This window comes from Carettochelys insculpta, chromosome 3 (genome assembly GCF_033958435.1).
Source record: "Carettochelys insculpta isolate YL-2023 chromosome 3, ASM3395843v1, whole genome shotgun sequence".
NCBI classification, from domain to species: Eukaryota; Metazoa; Chordata; order Testudines; family Carettochelyidae; genus Carettochelys; species Carettochelys insculpta.
In genome coordinates, this window is record NC_134139.1 from 115,719,262 (window position 1) to 115,744,907 (window position 25,646).

At 42.1% G+C, this 25,646-nt stretch overlaps 1 protein-coding gene across 9 annotated transcripts in view; it reads left to right on the plus strand.

The window, feature by feature from the left end:
• Positions 1-297: 297 nt before the first annotated feature.
• Positions 298-25,646, plus strand: part of TBC1D32 (TBC1 domain family member 32) — a 197,642-nt gene continuing 172,293 nt past the window's right edge. For 4 of the 9 annotated variants that reach the window (XM_074990659.1, XM_074990660.1, XM_074990654.1 and 1 more), the window contains exons 1-11: positions 355-386; positions 1,365-1,580; positions 7,308-7,469; positions 11,834-12,008; positions 13,960-14,031; positions 15,610-15,735; positions 18,208-18,286; positions 18,414-18,517; positions 18,608-18,669; positions 19,789-19,933; positions 23,732-23,791. In XM_074990659.1, coding sequence (XP_074846760.1) covers positions 1,390-1,580; positions 7,308-7,469; positions 11,834-12,008; positions 13,960-14,031; positions 15,610-15,735; positions 18,208-18,286; positions 18,414-18,517; positions 18,608-18,669; positions 19,789-19,933; positions 23,732-23,791 — 1,176 coding nt within the window. In that variant the 5' untranslated portion in view covers positions 355-386; positions 1,365-1,389. The other 5 variants (XM_074990655.1, XM_074990657.1, XM_074990658.1 and 2 more) reach the window with 5 other exon arrangements.

The window sequence follows — 25,646 nt, forward strand, 5'->3', positions numbered from 1 at the left end:
CAAGTTTTGCAGCTTCCCACAGCTTGGCCTCAAGGCTGGAGGAGCTCCCTAGAAACTGTGATAGATGGGCTGGGAAGAGAGAGTTTGGTGGGTTTGTGTCATTCAGCAGTGACTTCCCCTCAATCCCAGTGACCCCCACCAAACGCTGACCCCCACCCCCAGCGCTAATCCCCGCCCCCTGCATCGCTGCTGTCCACCCGCGGAGACTCGGCCGGCGCCCACGTGTCGCGCCGCCTCCCTTCCAGCCAGGCCTCTCGCGAGGTTGCTAGGGGCCCACGAGAGCGCGCGGCGGGCTCCCGGCTGGTTGCTAGGGGCTGGCGCTTGCGCAAGCGGCCCCTGCGCGCATCTGGGAGAGGCAACGCTGGAGCCCCCGCCGTTGGCACGAGGTGACTCCCGCCCCTCGGGAGCGCGGCGCTGCGGGGGAGGGGGAATCCCCTGTGCGTCGGGGCCCGGTGCCTCCCCCGCCGCCCGGGCCGGCCCCTCTGCCGGGCCTGGCTCAGGACGCCGGGCGGGGGCGCGGTGTGTGTGAGCGGAGGCCTTCGGCTCTGGCCGCCGCTTGCGGGGGGCGCGGGGTCGGCCTGGATCCGGAGAGAGGGTCCTGGCCCCGCTGCCAGGCCCGGCCCCTTGGGGCTGCCCCGGGGTCCCGCGTAGGTGGGCGATTTTCACCCCCGCCCCCGTAACGCTAAAAGAAACACGTCGTCCGGCCCCGCCCCGTCGGAGCGGCTGGGGGAGGGTGCGGAGCCTGAGCCGGCTCGGGGGAGCCGCGTTCCCAGCCGCGCGACTGGAAGGTGTTTTCAATTCAGGTTAAGGAGCGCAACGTCCCTTCAAGGGACGCCAGCGGTTCAGTGACATTGACGAGTCTGTGGTCAGGTCACTGCGTTATTGATGTCAGTTTCACTTAGCGCTTGTTGAGGGAAAGCTGGGAGCACCAGCCAGGTCAGAGCCTGCAACTCTGCTTGGGGTGGAGGATCTGAAAAGCAGAAGTTGTGGGAGAATATTACATAGAAGAGATTTTTTTGGACTGAGAAAAGTAAGGTATTCGTGGGCTTGTCTGCACACACTCTGGAACCAAAATTAATCAGTTGTAATTACCCACACACAGCCTTACACTGAAATGACTAAAGGTGAGGTATCATTATTTCAGATTATTCATGTCCTATTTAAATTTTAATTAAGGAGGTAAGAAAGTGGTTTGCCATTTTGAAATAGGGTATTGGTAAATGCAAATAAACTTATTAAATCCTTTCTCAGTATGAATGCATTTATGTCTATACTACACTTTTGGTAAAGGTCAGGGTATAACTTCATATCAGTTGTAGCCAGAGCAGGGAAAATATTTGACAGATTTTTACTCTTGTTTTAAGAGGATCGAGAAAACTGACAAGGGCAATGCACAGTTACAATACTTCCATATGTTCCACACAGATGTCTCATTTCTCTTGTGAAGATGAAGCTCTGTTACAGTCGATGCTCAGACAATTACTGCAGAGTGTGAAGGAAAAAATTACAGGAGCACCCTCGGTAGAATGTGCAGAAGAGATTCTTTTACATTTGGAAGAAACGGATGAAAATTTTCACAAGTAAAAATGTTATTTTAATTTTATAGAATGCCGTCAACTCCTCTTGAAGGGAGAATGTTTACAGCTTATAATAAGAAAGTACTTTTAACTTCTATGTTGCTGATCAATTCTGGAAATATGTTATTTCAGAGATTTAATAAACTATATTTTACTAGCTTTTAATTTTTTAATTCTGTTGGTATTTTCTTTCTGCTTCAGATGAAACATTAACCATACATAAATGATTCTTCAGGGAGAGTCTGCTGTCTCTAAAGTTATTTAATCAACTCTGATAATGTTCTACATTCAGAGACAAACTAAGAAAAATCTTAACTGAAGGATGCCAGAAGGCATTTATAACTTCTGTGGGGCTCTTTGTTATTATTCCTTATGTAGGAAAAATACAAACCAGTTGGCTAAAATATGATCTCTTACAGGCCCCTTTCACAGTTGATCCTTAGCTAATTCTCCTTTTATATATTTGATCAGCTAAACTCTAATTTCTAACAGAAGTCCAATTATATTTTGGATAAAACTGAAAATCTTGTCTATTACCGATAACAACTTTTGGATGTCCAACTTGGAATGCACACTCATATGTTGACTGTCCCATATTTACATATGTATGGTGCTCAAAGTCTCCTGAGGCCACATTCATCTTTGCAGTTTAGCTCCATTACACTAACAATATTATAATGATTTTGTCTTGAGGGTTCTAGCTAATAGAATGTATTTTCCTATGTGGCAAATTTTAGGACACAGTTGTGGTGGTCTGGAGAGGAGCCATGCAATATAAAACGAACTGAAAGATGTGTAATTATGAAAACCTGGTTGTGTATCTTCATTTTGTCTGCAAAAGCTGATAGCTTCAAAATATTTTTAAATAATGCAAGGGAGTATATTAGCTGGTGGAGGGATAGCTCAGTGGTTTGAGCATTGACCTGCCAAACCCAGCATTTCAAGCTTTGTCCTTGAGTAGGCCACTTAGGGGCAAATAGATTTAAAAAAAAAAAAAGGTGATTGGTCCTGCCAAGAGGGCAGGAGACTGGACTTGATGGCCTCCCAAGGTCACTTCCAGTTTATGGTATGTGTAGCTACGTGCCAGTGACACATTGTCAGAAGCAAGCTACCAGACATCTATTAAATCAGATAGTAACAAGTAAAGTTTTAAAAACAGTACATTAAGCTATTTTAGAAACTACATTTAATGCCATCATATGTTTTCTGTTAATGGTATAGATTTAGAATTGTGTGTTTGGCTAGTCCAAAAGTAAGTGGCTGATGGACCAGCCAAATGTTGGTCAGAAGTATTATAAAGCCACAGTTAGAGTGGTAACAAATAAGCAAAAGACTTTATGTCCTTCAACAGGCTTAGTGTTAGATGCTGATGCCTAATTACAAAAGACAAATACTTAACTAAGGTATAGCTCAGAAAAATGTGAAAAACAAATGAAGTTCTAAAAAATGAAAGATGGGCACCAGGATGCAACACAAAAGATAGGCCATTGTCTACATTAATCATTTCTTTCTGAAATATTTGACAGTACTTGACCATGATCAAATAATATTCATTTATTTGACATTATTTAACCAGTCAGTTGACTGGCTTGCCAAGCCTATTTGTGTTAAATGGTTTTATTTTTAAAACTTATTTTTCACCTGTAGCTTGTATTATGCAATTTTAATGCTAATATTGCTGCATACATTCATAATTTGAGCTCTAGATTGGTGGCTACTGAACATGGGAAGAAAAGTGGTAGCACAGATATTGGTATTAAATTGAATTTTAATTTCTGGAAAAATAACATTTTCATGAGTAAGGTTATTGTCAAATTACAAAATATATTAAATTTTCTGATATATCCAAAGAAACAATTGTAGCTTCTGGCAACATATCATCCTCCACCACAAATGATAGAAAAATACGTAGAAAATTCTGCAAGGTTCACATTCTGGAGCGCTGTGCTTTCAGAGAAAATGAATTGAGGAACTGGAAGTGAGTAAAGGAAATGATCCTAGAAATGATATGAGGAAAGTAGTCCCAGTCTGGAACAAAGAAGAGTAGCACAGACTGAACCTGTCTAGTTTGGCAACCTCAGAACCTGACAGGTGCCGAACTAGAAAAGTTGCCAAACCACAGAAGGTCTTTATTGTCTACCAACACTTTCACTGCATACTGGGCTCTTAGAAGACATTTAAAGGTAAATTACAGCTAAATAATAGCACAGAACATGGAGATCCAGGACTGGTGGTTATAAACAAACATTATGAGATCACTGGAAACTTGGTCACAGCCATGATAAGTGGGCATCTGTCTAACTAAAATCATGCCAGACTACGGATGTAGCCAGATGAGTGTTCTGGATCAGAGATGTTCCACCTGTAGTTAGATCCTTGGGAGTCCTCATTTTTTTCTCTCTTCATAGCAACATTTTCTATGTATGCCACGCTGCTAGTGGCTGTCTCCTAAATCTTGTGTCTGTTGTAGCACAGTTGGGAATTAAGGATACTTAATTTAATCTGACCAGAATTAACTGTTGCGATGAATTTCAATAAGAAAATCTGGTAATGCTTGATGGGAGTGTGCATCATGGCTGCCGCACTGGAGTTTTGTCCCTGGGATGTTATTCTTTTGACCAAACCATAGATTCCTTGTGTAGGGAGGCTTCCATTGATTTGCAAAAGGGTGGCAATATGCCATGGAGATAAAGGACCTTGGGGGAGCAGTAAGTTTTGAGGTGTTCTTTTACCCTTCCCTCTTCTGATTTTGAACAGCAGGAAACACAGAGCCCTCAATTTGAGTTTGCTGCTGAAGGACAGAATGTACTGCACTTGCCTTTTCAAAGTTGATCTAAACTGATTCCACATCAAGAGAATGGTAGAATTAAAAAAAAAGAAAAATCAGATTTGTCTTTTCTTGGGACATGAGGAACACAAACAATATACCTTGATTATAACTTACGGGCCTGTGCAGAAATTTAAACACTTCATTATTTTGTTGCAAACTTGTGAAAACATGAAGGTATGCTTGCCTATACATTTAGTGTCTCTTTAGGATTGCTGTCTTTCTCTGAAGCAAATAAACTGTGCGGTGGTCTCTAAATTATTATTATTTATGAGAATGGAGCAGTTACCATAAAAATACATTTTGGCAAAACCCCAATCATAAAAAAGGGAAAAAAAAAAAAAAACTTATGGAAGCTTTCATTTGGCGGATTGCTACTGTGTTCTTTTATTGTAGTAATAACAATGGCTAAGCTAACATTAAGTGAATGAGGAAAGAGACACAAAATAAACAGAGAAGCTAAAAAGGTATTTTCTCTTGTGATGCATTTATGTTACTTCTACTAGCAGTGAAAATAAAATAGTAAAATAAATAAATGGAAAAGGATACGATTTAGAGCTATTCTGCTTAAAGTGACCTAAGGTAGTCAAGAGCTTAATCTCATCAAAAGAATATTATATGAAATATTTGATAACAAAAATGACCTGACTCTCCTACTTCTTTTTAAAATGTTTTTGTGGAAGAAGGAACTATGCCATCTACAGCAACAACTGCTTTGTTTTTCGTTTTTTTTATGTGTGTTTTCCAGGATTGGATAAATCATGTAATAAAGCCAATGAACCATATATAAACATGTCCACTCTATATATTGGTCCTTCTGAATTCGCCCAAAGTACCTGCAATTGTGTTCTCATGTTGCATTCACATTTGTTATAATTAAGAAGTAAAGCAATCCTACAAACAACTGTTGTGCAATTATGGTACTCTGTTATGGTAACTTGCTGTCTGTCTTGCCCCAGTGCAAAATAAACAGAATTTCGAAATTACATTGCTCGAGTAATCTGGCTATTTAAAAAAAAATTAGTTCCTTCAAATAGGCCTTAAACTAGAGATTAGTCTTCAGTGTAGAATGTTGCCTTTGGTTTGTTTGAAAAACCAGTGATTCTAATGTAGTGAAATTATGACCATTTGAAAATTGCCTAATGAAACTGCAATATAGAAAATTTCCTTAAAGTTCCTCGTACACATGTAAATATATATATGTTGCTAACGGCCCTGATTCCATAAAGCACTTAAGCTCATGCTTATGTACAGTTTGCTTTAATGGGATGTAACTTTTGTGCATGTTTTCATGTCTGGAGGGGCACGATCATGCAATTGGTTGTATTCTGATTGGTTGAGAACTGAGTTGAGATTTTTATTTCTTGTAATTTAAATGCGAGACATTGCATGAGTGCAATGTGAAGATAACGAGGGTAAAATCACAGAGACCAGAAATTCAGAAGTTAACATTTAATCCAGTTTTAACTTATTTGCATAGCATATGTGGGTTGTTGTCAGGCTCTTCAGGAAGGACTGGAGCCATCTGATATGGGTTTAATCAGGCTGCAATTTTATTATTATATGACTGGGACTGCCTGGTACATAAGTGTACAGCACAGATAAACCCTTGTTCCTTACATAATTATCAAGGAGACTTCTACCTTTCCCCCTCTTTTTTCCATCTAGATCTACCCAGTCAATCCATTGCTGGCACCTTACCATCTGCTCTCTATTATATATAGGTGGTGGTTAGCTCCCTGCTGTATCACACACAGTGGTTCTCCACACTGCCCAGTTTCTTTTCTTTCCAAGTCCTTTTCCAAGGCATTTATCCAGTCACTCTATGCCTTCCCTGTGGCTACCTGCATTGTTCATCCACACCAGACATGAATAACGAGTTGCAGCGTACAGAATACCAGGGAAAAAATGATTTCCTGAACCCATTGTAGGGAAAGGCAAATCTCATATCCATCTAGGTCAATTGGGTGGTAAGTTAAAATTCAAGCTCCTGTGAAAAAGGAGCAGTTAGCACAGTACTCACAAGAGGTATCAGACCTGGTATTTCATCCACCTAAAGGTTGGGTGCTGCCTCTGCCTCCTCCAAGTAAAAGGGGACTTCATGAACATGGCAGCCCTTTTTAAACCTTTCTGCCTATCTGGTTCTGAGGGGCTGAGTCAGCATTGTCATGCTGGCCCCTTCTTTCCTTTTACATCAGTTTGCCTCCTCCTTTTAGCCATAAAACCCTGTTGATTCATTTGGCCAGCAAGAAGAATTCGCCTACTCACTGCTTAAAGATGAAGTAGAGTCATTGTCTATATTAATGTTCTTAGTTATACAGCTTGGATCAATTATTACTAATTGTCATAAAAATACCTTGAAACATGCATGTTTTAGTGCATTCAAGTTAATGTTCTTCTTAGAGCCTTAATTTCTGCATTTCCTAATACTTTGTGATTCTTAACTCTGCGATACAGTATTCTTACAGACCTTTGCATTTAGGGTAAGATTTTTAAAGGTACAAAAGGGAATTATGGTTTACTGAGGTATTTCCTTCATATTATATACTCATACTGAAGACACACGAGAAAAAGCAGAATTGGTGCATAGGTTCTAGAATTAGGGATTCTACGGTGTGTGGTGGTGCCACCTGATTTGAAGTGTGTCCCACCATATGCCAGGTTTACAGTTTGGTTCAATGGCTGCCAGCATTTCCCACCCCTATACAAATTGTTTCAGTGCCCCTGGTTTGATGTTTGAACTTTTCACTCAGCTGAAAAACACTGTGTTAATTCTTAAAAGTACTGATGCTCAAAAAGATGTGTCTGCTGGAAAACAATGTTGCATATGTACTATTGAAAATATTTGAAATATGCATATAGTGAAATACATTGCATTTTAATTTCCAAATTATTTGTTGCAGTTATGAGTTTGTGAAATACCTTCGACAATACCTATGCAGCACTCTAGGAACTGTGATTGAAGAAGAAACAGAAAAATGTATTTCTGCTCAAAATCAGGGTGAAGGATCTGGTTATGACACTCTTGTCCAGCATGTTACTAAGAAGACTCGGGAATCAAAAGAGTGAGTATGTGCACATGATGCATATAACATTGTATTTTTAAAAATATGCAGTTAAATTTTGTGGCCTAACTTATGCCTTTTTTCCTTTCATATATTTTCAGTCACTACTTCTTAATATTTATGAATGAGCGTACACTCTCTTTCTCTCTAATTTATTTTTCCTAACTGTGTTATGGGTTGAAATTTCTCTTACTTGTCTCATCTTGGAAATGAAAATTTATTGCTATCTAGGGAAGTGTGACGATAACCCATTGAGCTGTTTAAGATTACAAACTTCCAAGAGTCATGCAATTATTTAGGATTTTGGTTGTAAAATCAAATCTCAGTTTACAATATCACTGTGTTGAATAGCCAAAAGAAGGAAGTGAGAAATATTGAAAAAATAGAAGTTACAGTAAAATCCCAATTATCTAAATTCCAGATATGCTCAATTAACTGTTATGCTCAGTTCTAGCATGCTCAGTTAACCAGCACCTGCTCTGCCAGTGGCCACTTGGCTGGGTCTGGCTGGTGGAGTGGGATGGGTGGCAGTGGGCCCAAGGGCCCTGCTCCAGTACCTGGGGGTGCTGGATAATAGAACTTCTATTGCACTATTTTTGAGCTCATGTTTATACAACATAAAATGAACAACACCTTTTGTTTCAGTGTATCTTCTTACCCAGGCCACAGCTAGGTTTGGCCTCTCATCCCTTTCTCCCAGCAGCTGGGGTTTTGCTAAGCATCGCTGTGGTAGGGAGCCAGGCCACTCCTCCTGGGGCTCCCTTCCGTGCTGTTCCTGAGCTGGAGTTTCCATGTCTTCCTCTCAGGCTTCCACTCTTGCTCTCTGTTTCTCCTCCAACCTCTTCCACTCTCCTTCCATCTTCCCACTACACTGCAACTGTGGAGGGTTTTTAAAGGCCTTCATTAAGCCAGCAGTGAAGTCAGCTGGCCCCAGTCTGCCTGAGCCAGCTCCCTCCCAGCTGCTACTGGCTGCCCTGGTGCCTTCTGCTTCTATTTGGGCCCTTTCTCCCTCTCTGGGCTGCCTTTCTCTTACTTAGAAGGGGCCATCTGGCCTGACCCTGCCACAACCTTTAGTGAACAAAACAATATATCTTTATATTATGTAAGTCAGACAAAACAATTCTTGTGCATACAGTAAACCCATGAGAAGCACGATTTCGATTTGCACTTAACTTGCATTAACACGAGTTAATTGCAAACGGAAACTGCCCTGCCCTCTCCAGCCCTTGGCTCCCCCCAGCAGGGGAGCTTGGCAGGCACACAGCTCCTTGCACAAGCCTCTGTTTGTGTGCTGAGCTCCCCAGCTGGGAGAAACAGTGCTGACAGCATCTGTGTGCCCCCCAGCTGGGAGAAGCCAGAGGGTCACGTGGCTGCCACCGCCACCTGCTTCCTCCAGTTGCGGAAGCCAACAGCTGGAGTCAGCGGCTGCACCGCTTCTCACAGCCTGGGGAGGTGGGCGGCTGGAAACGGCAGCAGAACGCTGCTGCTCCCTGGCTTCCTCCAGGTGGTGATGGTGGTGGGGGGTGGGGGTAGCAGAGCTCTGCAGAGGCTCCAGCTGTCCGCTCCCCCAGCCAGGGGAATTGTCAGAATCTCCCACCCCCCATTAATGTGAAATTTGTTTTACGCGGAGGTTGCCCAGTGCGCAATCTCCGACTAGATTGAGGGATTACTGTATTCATTTATTGCACAGTACAGAATTCATCTCTGCTGTCTTGTGAATAGAAAGTGTTTTGGTACCAAGTTCACTTGTTTAAATGAACGGTTCATCAAGAAGTGAAAACTATCAACTTCTTTTTTTGTGTTGATTGAAATTCCTTTTTAAATGTTTGCTTTTGGACAATTTGATATCTAAATGGAAAAAAAAACAGCTGAAGTTTTAAACAATTGTTGAATAGTGTCTTGAACATGGCACCTGTTCCAAAATTTGTCACACCAAGATTGCGAGAAATTAAGTTCTCTGATAATGTTCTGTTTGGGTTTCACAGTCTAGCAGATATGATTTAAAGACTACATGCTTGGCCACATTTTGGATAACTGTGATCTCTGTGTTATTAGCTGGACAAACTTATAGCACCTCCCTGCTCCAGCATGGTTGGGACCTGATTGGTTCCGAACAAGAGAATTTGCTGGACCGGGGAGGCTCCTTGCCACTGCCCCACCGGCTGGCACTCCACTGCTCACCAGTCTGGGGCTCCTGGTTATGCTGGGGAGGCTGCTGAAGGGCCCTGCTTGGCTGACTGGAATTCAGCCCTGGTCCTAGGGGTCTGCTGGGGAATCCAGTTCTAGCCCAAGGGGGCTGCCAGGCAGGCAGAACTAGCCCCCCAGGACTGTTGAGGGAAGCTGGCTCCAACGACAGCTGCTGCCACTGACCCCATGGGGTTGCCAGGGGCTGCTGGCTCAGGTCCTGTAGGGCTCCATCCCCCTGCATGGTTGTTGGGGGACATGGGCTGCAGCCCATCAGTGGCCCCCTCCCTTGGAGCTATCAGGGGTGCCAGTTCCCATCCCCAGGGCTGCTGTAGTATGCAGGCTGAAGCTTACTTTCTTGTCCGTCTCTGTGGTCCAGGAACATCCCAGGTCCTGCTAGATGAAGGATTTCGTTAGACCAGAGAGCACCAGTTTTAGGAGGTACAACCTGTATTACTAAGCCGACAAGGTAGTGGGTTGGGAGTTTGACCCTTTGATTAGGAACTGTGTATTTAGTGATAATACTTATAAAATAATGTTAGTAAAATATGTGTAGGTCATATTACAAGAATACATCAGAAGTTTTATTGAAGGTTAAAATCCTTTTATTAGCAAGTTCATTAAGTAGTGCCTAATTGTTATTCATAAATTACTTCAGCAATGTGTAGCAAAATATACTGTGGTACTATGGCCCCTTTTCATTTCAAGAGATGGTGGTTAGCAGTGGCAGTGAGGATCTGTGGATAGTGTTTGAGTCTGCAGCTTCTCTCGTGGCTTATCTGTCCAATATTGGATTTGCACGGTCGATTGCAGTAACTGTATGTCAGTCTATTTCCGAATTCTTGAGTCGAGAGTTTTGCCTTCTAAGATGAAGTTCTTTTGAGTGTGAAGGATAATGAGCCCTGTTGTAGTCATGGTCACCAGGTATTTTGATCTGATGATGTAGATTCCCAGGATTTTGGATTGATGTTGAATTTTTTCGTGGCATTTTTGCATGTATCCTTGAGTATGAGCAGGGTCTTCCTCTTGTTGTCAACCCACATGACAGCTCACCAAAGAGGATTTCTTCGGGAAGACACTGGTCACCAATTCTTCTCATATGACCAAGCCATTGTAGTCTTCTGCTGTTGAGGATCGCTAAGAGGCTGGGTTTGCCAGATCTTGACAGCACATCTGCATTTGAAACTTTATGTTGCCAGTTGATATTCATAATTCTGCAGAGGCAGTGAAGATGGAAGCTGTTCAGTTTTTTCTTCTAGTTTGAGTAGGTGGTCCGTGCCTCAGAACCATATATAGCAAGATACTCAATACACATTCCTGGTAGATTAGTATCTTTGTTTTTGCTGTCAGTTTAGAATTGTTCCATGCTCGTTTCAAAAGTCTGCCAAAAATCATAGCTGCCTGCCCGATTCTGATGTTCCGTTCTTCGTCCATGGATAGGTTGGTGGTGACAGTAGGTCCAAGATAACTGAATTGTTGAACCACAGCTAATGGGCTGTTATCCAGAGTCACACTGGGTTGGTGAAGTATACCTTGAGTGAATACAACAGTTTTCTTCATGCTTATGCCAAAGGAAAGTGACTTGCAGGCTGTGGATGGAGAATCCATCAGTGACTGTAAAGTGTCTTTATTATGAGTGACAGAACTGCATCATCTGTGAAGAGGAGTTCCCTAATGAGGACTTTCTTGATCTTAGTTTTGGCCTTGAGTCTTGGCAGGTTGTAGAGAGACTTATTTAATCTTGTTTGGAGAAATACATCTCTCTGTGGGTTTTGAGATGTTCAATTTAGTAGAACTGAAAAGAATATGCCGGAGAGGGTAGGGGCAAGAACACACCCTTGTTGGACCCCGCTGTTCATTGCAAACAGTTCTGACATAGATCTATCATGCTGCAAAATATAAGTCAATAATTTATATGTAGAAGCTACACCTGTTAGCTTTCCTTTTGGCACTAAATATAATAGTTTGTCAGAGTTGCTTTTGAACTAAACTTTTGAACTCACTTTGTAAGTCTTGTGGGAGCTGGGTGTGAGGGCTCAGTCTTAGGCTCATCAAAGTCAATGGCAAAGCCCCCAGGCTAGGGCTACACTAAGGTTTCTACTTTGTAATGGCATGTCTTATCCATTCAAAATTTAGTGATTTTTATGTTATTCAGTGTTAACATTACCTTAACTTTGAAGGTACAGAGAAATGATGTATTCACTGAAGAATGTCATGATGGTAGTGGTGGAATCTCTGATTAACAAATTTGAAGAAGATCAGATGCGTAATAAGGAGATGCATAGAAAAACTAAGAAAGAGCACAATGCTTACAATACAGACAACTGCTCTGATAGTGACTCATCATTCAATCAGGTATGATTTGCAATCTGAATCTTTTCTGCTGAGCAGTAGCAGAATTGAATCTGTTTTTTCAAAAATGAAAACTTCGATTCTGCGGACAGATTCTGCTACAAAGGATAAATTGGTTGGAATTTCTGTTGCCTTTGAGTCATGGAAAACAATTATGACATCTGTGTGTGTGCAAGTGCAAATTCATAGTCTTGCATAATATGTGAAAGTAATATGAGAAAAAGGTGAAGATTATGTAACAATATTCAGTTGACCTTTGTTCATTTTTATTGGAAGAACAGTAATATGTGTTACTGTATGGGTGTATCTATACTGGCTGGCTACTTCGAAGTAGTTGACACAACGTTGAAATAGCACGCGTCACGTCTACACACGCCGTGCGCTATTTTGACGTTGAAATCGATGTTAGGCGGCGAGACATCGAAATCGCTATTCCTATCCAGAGATGGGAATAGTGCCCTACTTCGATGTTCAACGTCGAAGTAGGGCCTGTGTAGACGATCCGCGTCCCGCTACATCGAAATAGTGGGGTCCTCCATGGCAGCCATAAGCTGAGGGGTTGAGAGACGCTCTGTCCATTCCCTGCAGGGCTCTATGGTCACCGCATGCAGCAGCCCTTAGCCCAGGGCTTCTGGCTGCTGCTACGGCTGCTGCTGCAGCTGGGGTTCCATGCTGTGTGCACAGGGTCTGCAACTGGTTGTTGGCTCTGTGGACCTCATGGGCTACGTCTACACGTGCATGCTACATTGAAATAGCTTATTTCGATGTAGCGACATCGACATAAGCTATTTCGATTAATAGTGTCTACACGTCCTCCAGGGCTGGCAACGTCGACGTTGGGCAGCACCACATCGAAATAGGTGCTGCGAGGGAACATCTACATGCCAAAGTAGCACACATCGAAATAAGGGTGCCAGGAACAGCTGCAGACAGGGTCACAGGGTGGACTCAACAGCAAGCTGCTCCCTTAAAGGGCCCCTCCGAGACACACTTGCACTAAACAGCACAAGATACACAGAGCCGACAACTAGTTGCAGACCCTGTGCATGCAGCATGGATCCCCAGCTGCAGCAGCAGCAGCCAGAAGCCCTGGGCTAAGGGCTGCTGCACACGGTGACCATAGAGCCCTGCAGGGGCTGGAGAGAGAGCATCTCTCAACCCCTCAGCTGATGGCCGCCATGGAGGACCCCGCTATTTCAATGTTGCGGGACGCGGATCGTCTACACGTTCCCTACTTTGACGTTGAACGTCGAAGTAGGGCGCTATTCCCATCCCCTCATGGGGTTAGCGACTTAGACGTCTCACCGCCTAACGTCAAAGTTAACTTCGAAATAGTGCCCAACACGTGTAGCCGTGATGGGCGCTATTTCGAAGTTGGCGCCGCTACTTCGAAGTAGCGTGCATGTGTAGACGCGGCTATGCTGTTCAGGCTGAGTGTATCTGGGAGGCGCCCTTTATGGGAGCAGCTTGCTCTTGCCCCAGAAGGGCTAGTCCAGCCTCTGACGCTGTCCGCAGGCTTTGCTGGCCCCTTATTTTGATGGAGAGCACTTGTGTGTGTATGGAAGCTCCACATTTCCTTCCGGGGCGGCTCCTTTCGATGTTCCCCGTCGCTATGTTCTTACTTTGAAATAGGCTACTTCGATGTAGTGTGCTAGTGTGGAAGTAGCCTATATGTTCTTTTCCAACATACATTACTATGCTATATTATTGACTTCATACGACATTACTTGGTAAAGCACAGACAGAATGAAGACTCTTTTTTTTATTGGCATTTCAAGTATGTATTTTCTGAACTTTGGTCATTTAAAATTTTAAATTTACTGTTGTATTAAGATAGATACTTAACATCCTAATTGTTCAAAAATAAATTTTATAGCCATAAAGTCTGATGTTTTTAGTCATTAGTGATGCATTTTAATAGGATTTATTTAATGAACATTTTACATTGTTATAGAGTTATACATTCATGACTCAAGAACAATTACAGTTACTTGTGGAGAGGCTTGACCCTGCTCAGCCTAAGGAGGTGAGTCAAAAGAATACCTAAAATGTCACTTATAAATTAAAATGTATGGTATATTTGAAAATATGGTATAGGTAGATAAACATGAGTGAAATCCTGGCTCCACTGAAATGACAGCAAAGCTGTAAATGACTTCAGTGGGTCCAGGATTTTATCCCATGGATTTAAGATTTACAGTTACAGTATAACAAACATTGATCGTTACATATATAGCCATCATTCTGGGCTCGTCTACACTTGCCCCCCAACTTTGAAGCAGGCGCATGTCAATCAGGGCGATGGGAGATTACTAGTGAAGTGCTGCGGTGAATATGCAGCACTTCCTTAGGCTAATTGTCCCTGGCAGCAACTTCAGAGAGTCAATCTCTGGCCAGCCCTCTCTTTTATACAGCTCTCTTGGGTGCTGATTGGCTGCCACAATCCTTACTCCTGGATTGGGTCCTAGGACAGTCCTCTCCCACTCCTGTTTTTAACCCTTTCTATATCAATGCAAGGCAACCACACTGTCAGAAGTAGTAAATTGCTTCATATATTTTTGTTGATTGATTGCAAAGCTATTACTCCAGGTTGTAGCATTTGAGTAATAAAGTAATTTAATTATCTAGTATAATCTCAGATTTGATGATAAAATATATAGTTGTAATAGGAAAATAAATAGTAATGGAAATCAACATAGTCTTTAAACTAATTTAGGTATGCATTTTAAAATAATGTGTGCTTTTGTTTTCCTCACTTTTTTGTTCAAATTATTTTTGCAGTATACTAGCGTAAGAGGTTTTCCTTCTTCTTGATTAATTCTTGCTTTTTGTGTCCTTTCTTCCTGGACTGTTTCCCCCCCAAAAGTCACTTTTTAAAATGCTTCATTGTAATAGTGCTGATCAGAGCCAGATTAAGAAAGTGGTCTTAAGGGCTGCAGCGCAGGGCCCCAGGCTAATAAACCCCCTTCATAGTGTATTCTAGGCTGGTTCTGTCTGGTGTGGGAGAAGCAGTTCTGCATGCTGCTATTCCTTCTTCCCACCCTGAAGCACTGCACAAGTAAGCTCTGTCATGGCATTGGTGTTGCCTGCCGGGTCTGCCCCTCACAGCCCCTATTGGCTGCTATGTCTGGCCAATGGGAGCTGCATGGGGTCATGCCTGCAAGCTAGCACAGGCTGCATAGATCCACTTGTTCCCCCCATCCACCAAATTGTAGCTGCCCAAGGCGAGCACCTGCACCCCAAGTTCATGTCCTAGTCCTGATTCCTCTCACATACCCTAACTCCTTCCCACACCTCACCCCAGCCTCCTGTCCGGCACCCTCTCTCACACTTCAAATCCCTTGACCATTGCATGGACCCTTCTGCACCCCAAACACATCCAAGTCCCACCTCAGAACCTGCACCACCAGTCAGAGTTCTCAGTCCCTCACACACCCACTCTCCTAAGTCACAGCCCCCTTTTGCACAATGATCCTGTAATTTTTGGGCCCATCCCAGACCCTATGGAGCCCCACAAAATCTAGTAGTCCCCACCCCCCAGAAGAATTAATTTTGGCTTTGGTGCTGATGGCAGCATTTTTGTTTATATTTTTGATTATTTCAGGTGCGTCAAGAAGCAGTGCAAACATTATGCTCGGCACCTCCCTCTGATGTACTGAACTGTGAGAGTTGGCCTAATTTGCGTAAACATCTTACAGTGTGTCTTTCAGATCCTGATTCCATGCTCAGTGTAAGCAACTATTTTATATGTAGTAATCAAATGTTTATCCATTCTAAACAGTTTATAGGAATAAGCAAACCTGTTTGTGATATGGTAATCCAGTAGGCTGGCAAGAGGTAACCAATTTGTATATTTATCAGTTACATTGTTCTTGAGGTAAAACAACTTAATTAGGTTTTTCCATTACTTGATTTAGAGATGACTGTCACAGAATTTTTAAAAACTGGACATGTTCCCTGTATGGATTTTTTATGATGCATGAAAATGTCTTAATTTGTTTTGGAGTTTTATAGATTTATTTTTTCTGATTGGTTTTCCCGTAGAAACATCTGTTTTTCTCGATTTTGTTAGATGTCTCAAGGGATGTGTGTCGGATGTTCTCGTATTTTAACTGGAGGGGTAAATGTAGTGTTGCACTTTTTAATTACTATTTCTGGGCATGTCTTCAGTGTGGGGAAGATCAACACTGCTGCTGCTGATCTTCCCGAGTTCCATGTAGTACATCATGTAGGAATAATCTAAATCAGATTCAAAGGGCACCCCTGTCAGCACTGGTATTCCTGCTCTTCTCAGGGAGTAAAGGAAGTCGATGGGAGCATTTGCTGCTGGCAGCCTCCTGCATTGGAGACATCATGGAACCTTGAATTAAGGTATGTTGACTCCAGCTGCTTAATTACTGTATCTGGAGTTTGCATATCTTAATGTTGACCTTCACATTTAGCATAAACCTGGCCTCCATCTACTGTAGTGCACATTGCTTTATTTAGTAATTTCACTAGATCATTGAAGCCTACAAAAGTTACACTACTCTTAGAAGTGCTATTAATAGGAGAAGTATTCAAAAGTATACATTTGGGCAACATGCCCAGCATCCACTCACTTTTAGTGGGAGTTTGGAGCCTAATTTCTTTTGGCCCTTTTGAAAATGTCAGTCTATGTTAGCTTTAGGCAATCAAATGAATTTCTGTGAAAACTAAAGAGCATGTTATAATATCAAACATTTGAACAATATATCATGCTTCTCATTCCAGTAGAATATGATACTAGCTGCATCCAATTCTCATTTTCTGAACCTAAAGATCATTTTTAAGAGGTTGTGACTTGGATTAGAGATTGCAGAGATAAAGAACCTTGAAAGGTGAGAGAGATTGGCGGATTACTGGAATTCACATCAGACCAAACAAATTACTCAACATAGGTTTACATCTGTTTGTTGAAACATCATAGGAACAGAGTACAGTATTTGATTTCAGTTGCCATTTTTTTAGGCAACCTTTATGCACCCAGTTAAAGGCACATTTGAGTTAGTGGGTATATGATAGATATTCAAATATTGTTTTGTGTAGACTGATGTTGACTGGATCAATTTTAAAATGAATATACAGGTTGAACCTCTCGAATACAGAACTCTCTTGTCTGGCAAACTCCTTAATCCAGCATGATTTTAGTTAGCCAAAAGACCACTTACCATTAGTGTGGCTAGGTTTCCTGTGGTCCCATAAAGTTTGTTTACAGCCACCAGTCCTGGCTGTCAGTGTTCTGTGCTGTTATTTAGCTGTAATGTACTCCTAATAGTCTTCTAAGAGCCCATTAAGCAGTGGAAGTGTGGGTAATGTGCGAGAAAATATTGACCTCCTGTCGTCCAGAAAATTCTCTCATCTGGCACCAGTCAGCTCACAAGGGTGCTAGGTTTAACCTGTACTAAGGATTATTTTCTATTGAGAAGAGAATTATTTCTTTATTGTACTGCTAACTATGGTGTTAAATTTGCACTTCAAAAGCTACTAAGTGAATGGAATGTTATTTTGATTGTACCGTTTGCTTTGTTCTCGCCAATAACGTAAAAAATAAAATGTACTTATCATTTTGTTAAAAAGTTTGCGTAACTCTATATAAAATGTGATGGTATTCTTTCACAGTGAAGTGATGTATTTTCATATCACAAAATATATGATGCATTATGAAGATGCAGCGTTGCATATGCATTGATCCAGTTCCTTTTGGCATGATTTAGGAAGTATGTCTCCTGGAGGGGGGAAAAAAAAAAAACCCAAACAAACCAACAATGCAAATTAAATGACATCAGTGTTTTTCAGCGCTGAAGCGTTCCCATACCTGCCAAAACTAAAATAGTTTAAGTTTTGAGAGGTGCTGTGTCGACTCCTTCCTAAGTAGTTCATTCTTTGCTTTAAAAGCCGTGGCTAATCTTCATGTCAATAGTTTTACTATCAAATTCATAATACAGTTCCATGCAGGAGCAGAAAATTGCAAAATCAGGGCATTAGTCCTTTTATATTTTAGGTTTTTGAGATCACAGGTCTGTTTTGTACCCTTGTAAAGCACCTGGCTCATTTTTAGTGCTATTTAAGTGGCCTATAATATTGAACAAAGCACAGAATACGTTTTAATTGTACTGTATTTTTCACTGTATTAATAAGGTTATTTTTCCAGTGGCTAATATTTTTTTCGTTTTCCTCTTAGGACAAAATACTGAGATTCTATGCAAAGACCTTTTCATCTTCTCCACTAAATATGACAAGGGAAGTTTATACAAGTTTAGGTATTTGCATGTAATAATGTTTTAAGAGTTTTTCATAGGTCATATGCTTTTCTGAAATTACTTTAAAAATCACAACCTAATGAAGCTTATGTCACTAGTAATACTGTGGATTTTTTTCTCTTTTCAGTGAAACACTTAGAATTGTACTTTCTTTGTGGAGAAAATTTTGTTCCCACTATTTCAGATGGTGTGGACATAACTAACCCAGAAATAATTCGTTTACTTAAAAAGGTACAAATTAGCTTTCCATTCTCTTTTAATTATGCAATTATTAAAATATTGGTACTTTTTTCTTTTTACACTTAATCTCTTTGTTCACAGGTGCGTCTTCTAAATGAGTACCAAAGAGAGGTTCCCTCTTTCTGGATTCGTCATCCGGAAAAGTATGTCACCTTTAATCAATAATTCTAAAATAACATTTTTACATTAATATTAAAGGCATAGAATTTTAACAAATAATCTGTAATGTGTGTCCAAATGTTTAGGTCACCGTGGGAATGGAAAGTTTTCAGTTCTCTGTACATCTCAGCTTTTCTTCCTACTGTCTTTAAGCCTTCAGGCCTCTTGCCTTTGGGGAAGCAGCTTTTCCCAAAAGCAAACACTTCTCCCTACTAGTTCCACTGCAGCCTGGCATCAGTTGCCTGACATTAGTTCTTATCAGTGCGCTCAAAATCATTTACCTCCTCTCTGGAAATCTTATCCTTTCCTAGTATCTTCTAGTGTATAACAACAACATATTTCAGGATCTCCAATATTCAGGCAGTAAGTAGTGATGATCGAGTATGTAACACGCTTAATTCTATGTCACCCAGCATTCAGTGCTGCAGTATACCAGAAATGCTTTGCTAATAGATGTGTTCTCTCTCATATCAGCAAATGGTGGCTAATCAATTAAATTAAATTATCAATGGCATTTTCCCCAGCAGTCAGAAACTTTGCCCCAAGGTTCTGTCCAAATTTAAATAATGCTATTTACCTACCTAAATTCCCCAGCAGTTTCAACTGAATTATAGAACAAGAAGAAGTCCTGTGGCACCTTATAGACTAACAGATATAAGGTGCTATAGGACTTTTTATTCTTGAAGACACAGACTAACATGGCTACCTCTCTGATAATTGAATTGTAGTGTACTGTTGTTCCTAACAATTTGGGTAGTAGTTTTTGTGCATAGTTAAACCTTTAACTTCTTTTGTCTTTGAGGAGGCTGCATTTCAGTGGTGTGTAAAGCAAATAATATTTAGTAGGTAACTTTAATACTCTGTGTATGGAGTCCTTTGGGAAGATTTTATATAAAAATATGCATGTTGTTAACACAACAAGGGCAAAAAAATCCCGAAAACCTTTAAAGATCAAATTAAATGCAATTCACTTCCATTTAGAGTCCATTAATATTTCTCCAATTTAATATTTTCAGTATTATAAGCAAATATTGTTTTGAATAGTGCCAATACAAAATTTTATTTAATTTAATGCTTGACCATATTTTTTTAATAATTTTGAGGTATATGGAAGAAATAGTTGAGACTACGTTAATGCTGTTGTCAGTAAATTGTGAGCAAAGATACCGTGTCTCTCCAAAGCTTCTGGATCCAGTCTACTTCTTTGCACTGCTTGATATCAAAGCTGTGTGGTTCCAAAAATGGATGGTAAGTTAAAATGGAAGTATCTACAGATGGATTTCATGTGTTTCAGAATGTTCAATTGACAGAGATCAGAAACAGTGATTCTAGATTACAACCAGTTCTGTAGATTACGCACCATATGTCTGTAGGTTTTATAGACTTAATATCTATTAAAGCGTTCAGGGGGCAAAGAGCAATTTGTGAAGAAGTAGTTTTAAAATACATTTTTTGTAACTGTTTATAAGTAAAAATGACTATAATGTAGTGAAGGGTGAAATCTTTAACATAATATAACAATGAGAAACATATATAAACAGTTGTGTGTGGGAAGAGGGCAAATATAGTGCCCATATATGAAAAGGGAAATAAAAACAACCCAGAAAACTACAGACCAGTCAGGAAAAGTTTTATGCCAAGAAAAACAATGGAGGAAATAATTAAAGAATTCTGATGAGTGGGAAGGCTACAACCCCTTTTCTAGACAACCCAGTAGTCAATTAACTAAATTCTTAAACCCAGAGGTGGTAAGTCCTGGGGTCTGTGTTAGCAAACAGCCAGGTGAGTCACTGGGAAAAGAGAGGGGGAAGATTGAATTGGACCAGTTATATGCTGGGTGAATCCTTTGTGCAGCCAGAGGAGAGATAAATAGATAGCTAACTTATGAAACCAGGCTTGGAAGTTTTCAATAATATCCAGGGCTTGAGAACAACCTTGAAATACTAGTGTGAGTAGAAAAGAAATGTTTAGTCAGACACGATCAGGTTACTTTTTCCATTTTTGGGTTTGGTGTGGGACTTCAGGCTGGCTGATATGTTCCCACCATATACCACAGTAGCATGACACCGCTGCCCAAACAAACACCTCCCCCACCCCACATGATTCTGGGATTCATTAACAGGAGGGTTGTGAGCAAGATGCGAGAAGTAATTCTTCTGCTGTACTTTGCATAGATCAGGCTCAAGTTGGAGTGGTGTCCAGTTCTGGCCACCATGGTTCAAGAAAAGAAATTGGAGAGAATCTAGAGAAGTGCAAGAAAAATGATTAGGGGTCCGGAAAACATGAAATATGAGGGAAGACTGAAAAAACTGAGTTTATTTTGTTTGGAAACAAGAAGATTGAGGTTATGTCTAGAGAATGAGATAAATTCAAATTTATTAATATCAGTTTTATAATGCTGAATTTTATAAATTTGAATTTGACTATCCTCACCTCCCCACATGATCCTCACAAAGTCAAATTATTGTAGCCACGCTCAATCGGCAAACATCGACTGTTGCAGCAGTGCATTGTGGGAACCTATCCCATAATTCTCTCATCCCAATAGCATTCTGGGTATTTTCACTGGTATAACATCATCATCCCACATTGCATTGCCCTCATTCCCCTCCTGTGGTAAGCATATGTCCATTTTTCCAGTCAGGAGGAAGAAAAAGTAGGGTTGAAGCAGTCCCCCAAGACGGCTGCAAGTCCCCAAAAATCTTAGCCACCGAGGAAGACTTTACCTGGTAGCAGCAACTCCCCAAAAGTCTTAGCTGCCAGGGGAGACTTCTTCCCAGACTGTTGCAAGCCCCCTAAAAATCTTTCCCATCCTTGGAACCCTAACTGGCCACATGGTCAGCACCGAATGGCAGGCACGTCCTTTTTTTGGGTCAGGGGCTAGCCACATGATGTGGTTGAGTGCAGGAAAGACCCTGACTGCATGGCACCTGTGGGAGAGGGAGGGAGGGGTGTGCGTAAATGTAAACCGCTGAGAAGAAGTTTCTCGGCCTCTTATGCCGGCATGACCCCCACAACAGCCTAGCTGCTGTCACCAAGCAGTGCAGAAAAAAATACCAAGTGCACAGCTTGCAGAGGTAGAGACAGAACCACAGACTCTGGGCTGGGACTATTTGTGATGGGTAGATGTGCTCACTGCGCTAATAGGAAAAAAAGAAATATGTTTCTCAGCCTCTCATACAAACATGACCCCACAGCCACGGGCTTCCTGGTCCTGAGTTGAAATTCACGGTCTTCTTGTTCTGTAATTCCTGTGCAACTGGAGAGCAGCATCAAAAACAGAGCTCTGAGGGGTATTGTGGGTTACACACAGGACACATCTGGAGATTAATAAATTCAGTTGTAAAGTGTGGTGCTTCCACATTGGCCTTTATTCAAACTTTTAAATTTGAACTTGATGCTACACCCAGACAGGTCTGATGATATTATATTGGTATTAGTGCTCCCTAAATCGAGCTTAATGGCATTACAGTGAAGACAGACATGTAATATCGAGCTAACTGCCTTAAATTTGAATTTATCTTGTAGTGTAGCTGTAGCCTCAGAAGGGACATAACAGTTTTCAAGTACATAACAGGTGTTACAAGAAGGTGGGAGAAAAATTGTTCTGCTTGACCTTGGATGACAGAACAAGAAGCAGTGGCCTTAAATTGAAGCGGGGTGGTTTAGATTGTACATTAGGAAAAGCTTCCTGTCAGGGTGATTAAACACTGGAATAAATTTTCTAGAGAGATTGTGGAATCTCCGTCATTGGAGATATTTAAGAGCAGATTAGATAAACATCTCTCAGGAATGATCTAGATGGTGCCCGTGAGGGCAGGGGATTGGACTTGATGACACCTTGATGTCCCTTCCAGTTCTAATATTCTATGATTCTTATAGTTCTGAATCAGGTTAAATAGGAAAGTACAGCTCAAAGGATAGAGGATGGGTTCATTGAGATGGTGTGGTATGAATTACTTTTGCGATTAGAATTAACTATCCCCCATGGGAATACAAGGATCAGGTAGCATTCTTCCCCTCACAACTATACCATTCAGGATTTTCATATCTCCATTGGAAGCTGTATCCTGTAATCTAAGCATAGTTATTTGTTTCCTAGTTTGGTGCTTGCATGTTGTGTTTATTTCATTCTTGCTTATCTCTAAAACTGCTGTACAGTAAACCCTCAAGTTATTTGGGGGCTGTGTTCGTGCACACCCCCACCCCTGCATAACTCAAATTTTTGCACAAGTTAGGGCTGTGGTGGAGACACACGGTAACCAGGCTGCAGCCTGGTTCTTGGGCTTGCAGGAGCTGGGAAACTGACCAGCGCCTGGGAACCAAGGCGCAGCTAAGAGCTACTTCTCCCTGCCTTCCCCCAGTGGCACCGTTGCCAGGCTGACAGCTGTGTGGCTGGGGGATGGCAGGGAGACGCAGCCAGGAAGCTGACCAGCCCTGATGGGCTGGTCAGTTTCACGGGTCCTGCAAGGAGTGGGGAGTTGGGAACCAGGCCAGCAGCCTGGTTCCCAGCTCCCCTCCCTTTGCAAAGCTGGGAAACTGATGAGGGTAGCAGCCTAGGTAAGTTTTCTGGCTCCGGACAGTGAAAGGGAGCTGGGAACCAGGGGCAGCCTGGCTCCCAGCTCCCTTTCACTCCTTGGAGTCCCTGCGGGACCTGGGAAACTGACCAGCCCACCAGGGGGGCTGGTCAGTTTCCTGGTTACTTCTCTCTGTCTTCCCCCAGCCTTGCAGCTATCAGCCTGACATTGGTGCCACAGGTGGAAGTCAGGGAGAAGGGGCTCTTAGCCTGCCTAGCTAACAGGCGCACAGCAGCTTCAAGTTGTGCTTAACTTGCACTAAAATGAGTTACGCACAACTTGAAGCATGTATTTCAAGGGTTTACTGTAGTTTTATTGTAATCCTTTCTTTTTTATTGTTAACCTAGTCTAATGCCAATAGAAAAATGTACCAGTGTGCAATACTGATTGACGTAAGTTAGAACTTTATTCTGTGCATTTTATTCTGTGCAATAATTATTGAAGTTGTATTTCTGTTTTACAATTTTAGCATGCAAATTATAGCAGAACAGTGGTGCTAAGGCTCCTTGAAAATAAATATAAATCTCTGGTAAGTCTATATTTCTGACTGCCATCTTCTGCTTGGAATTTATGTCCATTTTGTTCCTTGTGATTTGAGCTTTTTTCCTTTGATGTACCAATTGACAGCTTTTAGAATTTGGTAAGGCTTTGGTTTAAATTTTTTTTTCTTCAGAATCAGGTACTCTGTTAATCAGTGCTGAATGCAGTATGTGTCATGCAAGCAGATTTGAATAAGGGGAATTTAATGTAATGTAATGTTTAATAGTTTTCACATGTCTAATGAATTGGTTACCGAAGACATATGAATAGAAGATGATAAACACATGGGAATTTGTCATTAAACACATACATCTTGATACAGATTTAAAACTGTTTAATGAAAAAAGCCTCTCCTGTTAATGCAATATTAAGGTTGTGAAATTAAGTGTCATCAATCAGAAATTTGTCAGAGTAAGGCAGGACATATCAAATATATAAAGCACCAATACTGCTACTTGTTCCCTCTAATCAGACCCTGTGTGATAGTTGTGGTGCCTGGGAAGTAAAAGTTCACATGATTATATTGGAATGGGCCAGCAGGCATCGACTTCTGATACAATGTTGTAAGTGGTATTTAAAAGACTGACACCTACCGGATTCCTGTGGTGGAATTAGGGGTGACCACTGGTAAGCTTTTGATTCTCATGTAGGTTCTTTTTCATTTTTATATGTTTTCTCTGTAATCTTTTTGCCCAAAGAATAAATGCAGTTTACTTTGTTAAAATCAGTTGGTAGCTGGCATATACTGTTTCAGCCCCGCAGAAAGAGTTAACTGCAGGTGTTGGATCACAGAATCATAGAACCCTAGGGCTGGAAGGGACCTCAGAAGTTCATCAAGTCCAGCCCCCTGTCTAAAGCAGAATCAACCCTAACTGGTGTTTTGTCAACAAAGCCCACAGAGCATTCTGTAAACAGTAAATTGAAAGAAAGCAGCACTTTTTTTGGCAGCGTACTGCTATTCCCCATGAGGTAGAATGCCTCTCTCGACAGATCTCAGTCTGGATGTTCCAAGGGGGTCTTCTGTCAACAGAAAAGGCCTCCAGGGTGCCACACAGCTGCCCCGGGAGAATCCTGTCCACAGCTCTGGGTGCTCTGTGGTCTCTGCCTCTGGCCATTCTGAAAGCTGCAGGAAGCCCTGGAAACCCTGTGGGAGAAAGCTGAGAACATGGAAGCAGACCAGCAGCATTCTGCCTTCCCCACATCTTCGGAGCCACTCCACACAGCAGAGCTGGGTGAAATGACAGACAGCCAGGCCCCTGGTGACGCCCCCCCCCCCAGCCCTTACACAGAGCAGGCTGAAGAGTCCCAGGAGGCACCACGGGACACAAAATGCTGGACCCCCTAATGGACTGAGCCTGAGCTCCAGGACTTAACTGAGCACGTGAGCCAATGAAGAGACCCTCTTGGACCTGTTGGCAAAGCAGATGCATGCTCCTGCCTATGCTCAGCTGGCCACCATCCTGGCACCACGGGGCTATCCTGTCCATACCATGGAGCAGGGGTGGGTGAAACTCAAAGAACTGAGACAGGGCTATGCCTGGGCTTGAGATGCCAGGCGGCAGTCAGGGACAGGACTTGTTACCTGCCCATATTGCACACAGCAGAACCAGCTCCTGAGGGCAAAGGACACCTCCCCACTGACCTCCCCCATTGGCACTGTGGAAGAGGACACCCCGCCCTCGCTTCCGGAGCCTGAGGAGGAGCAGCAACACCCTGAGGCCCAACCCGCACTGGAGCCAGAGGCGGACACAGAGTCCAAGACCAGCAGCAGCACCCTGGTCGTCTCCCTGGACTTGAGCCCCTCTAGCAAGGCCACCTCCCTGGAACTGATCAAGAGACTCTCC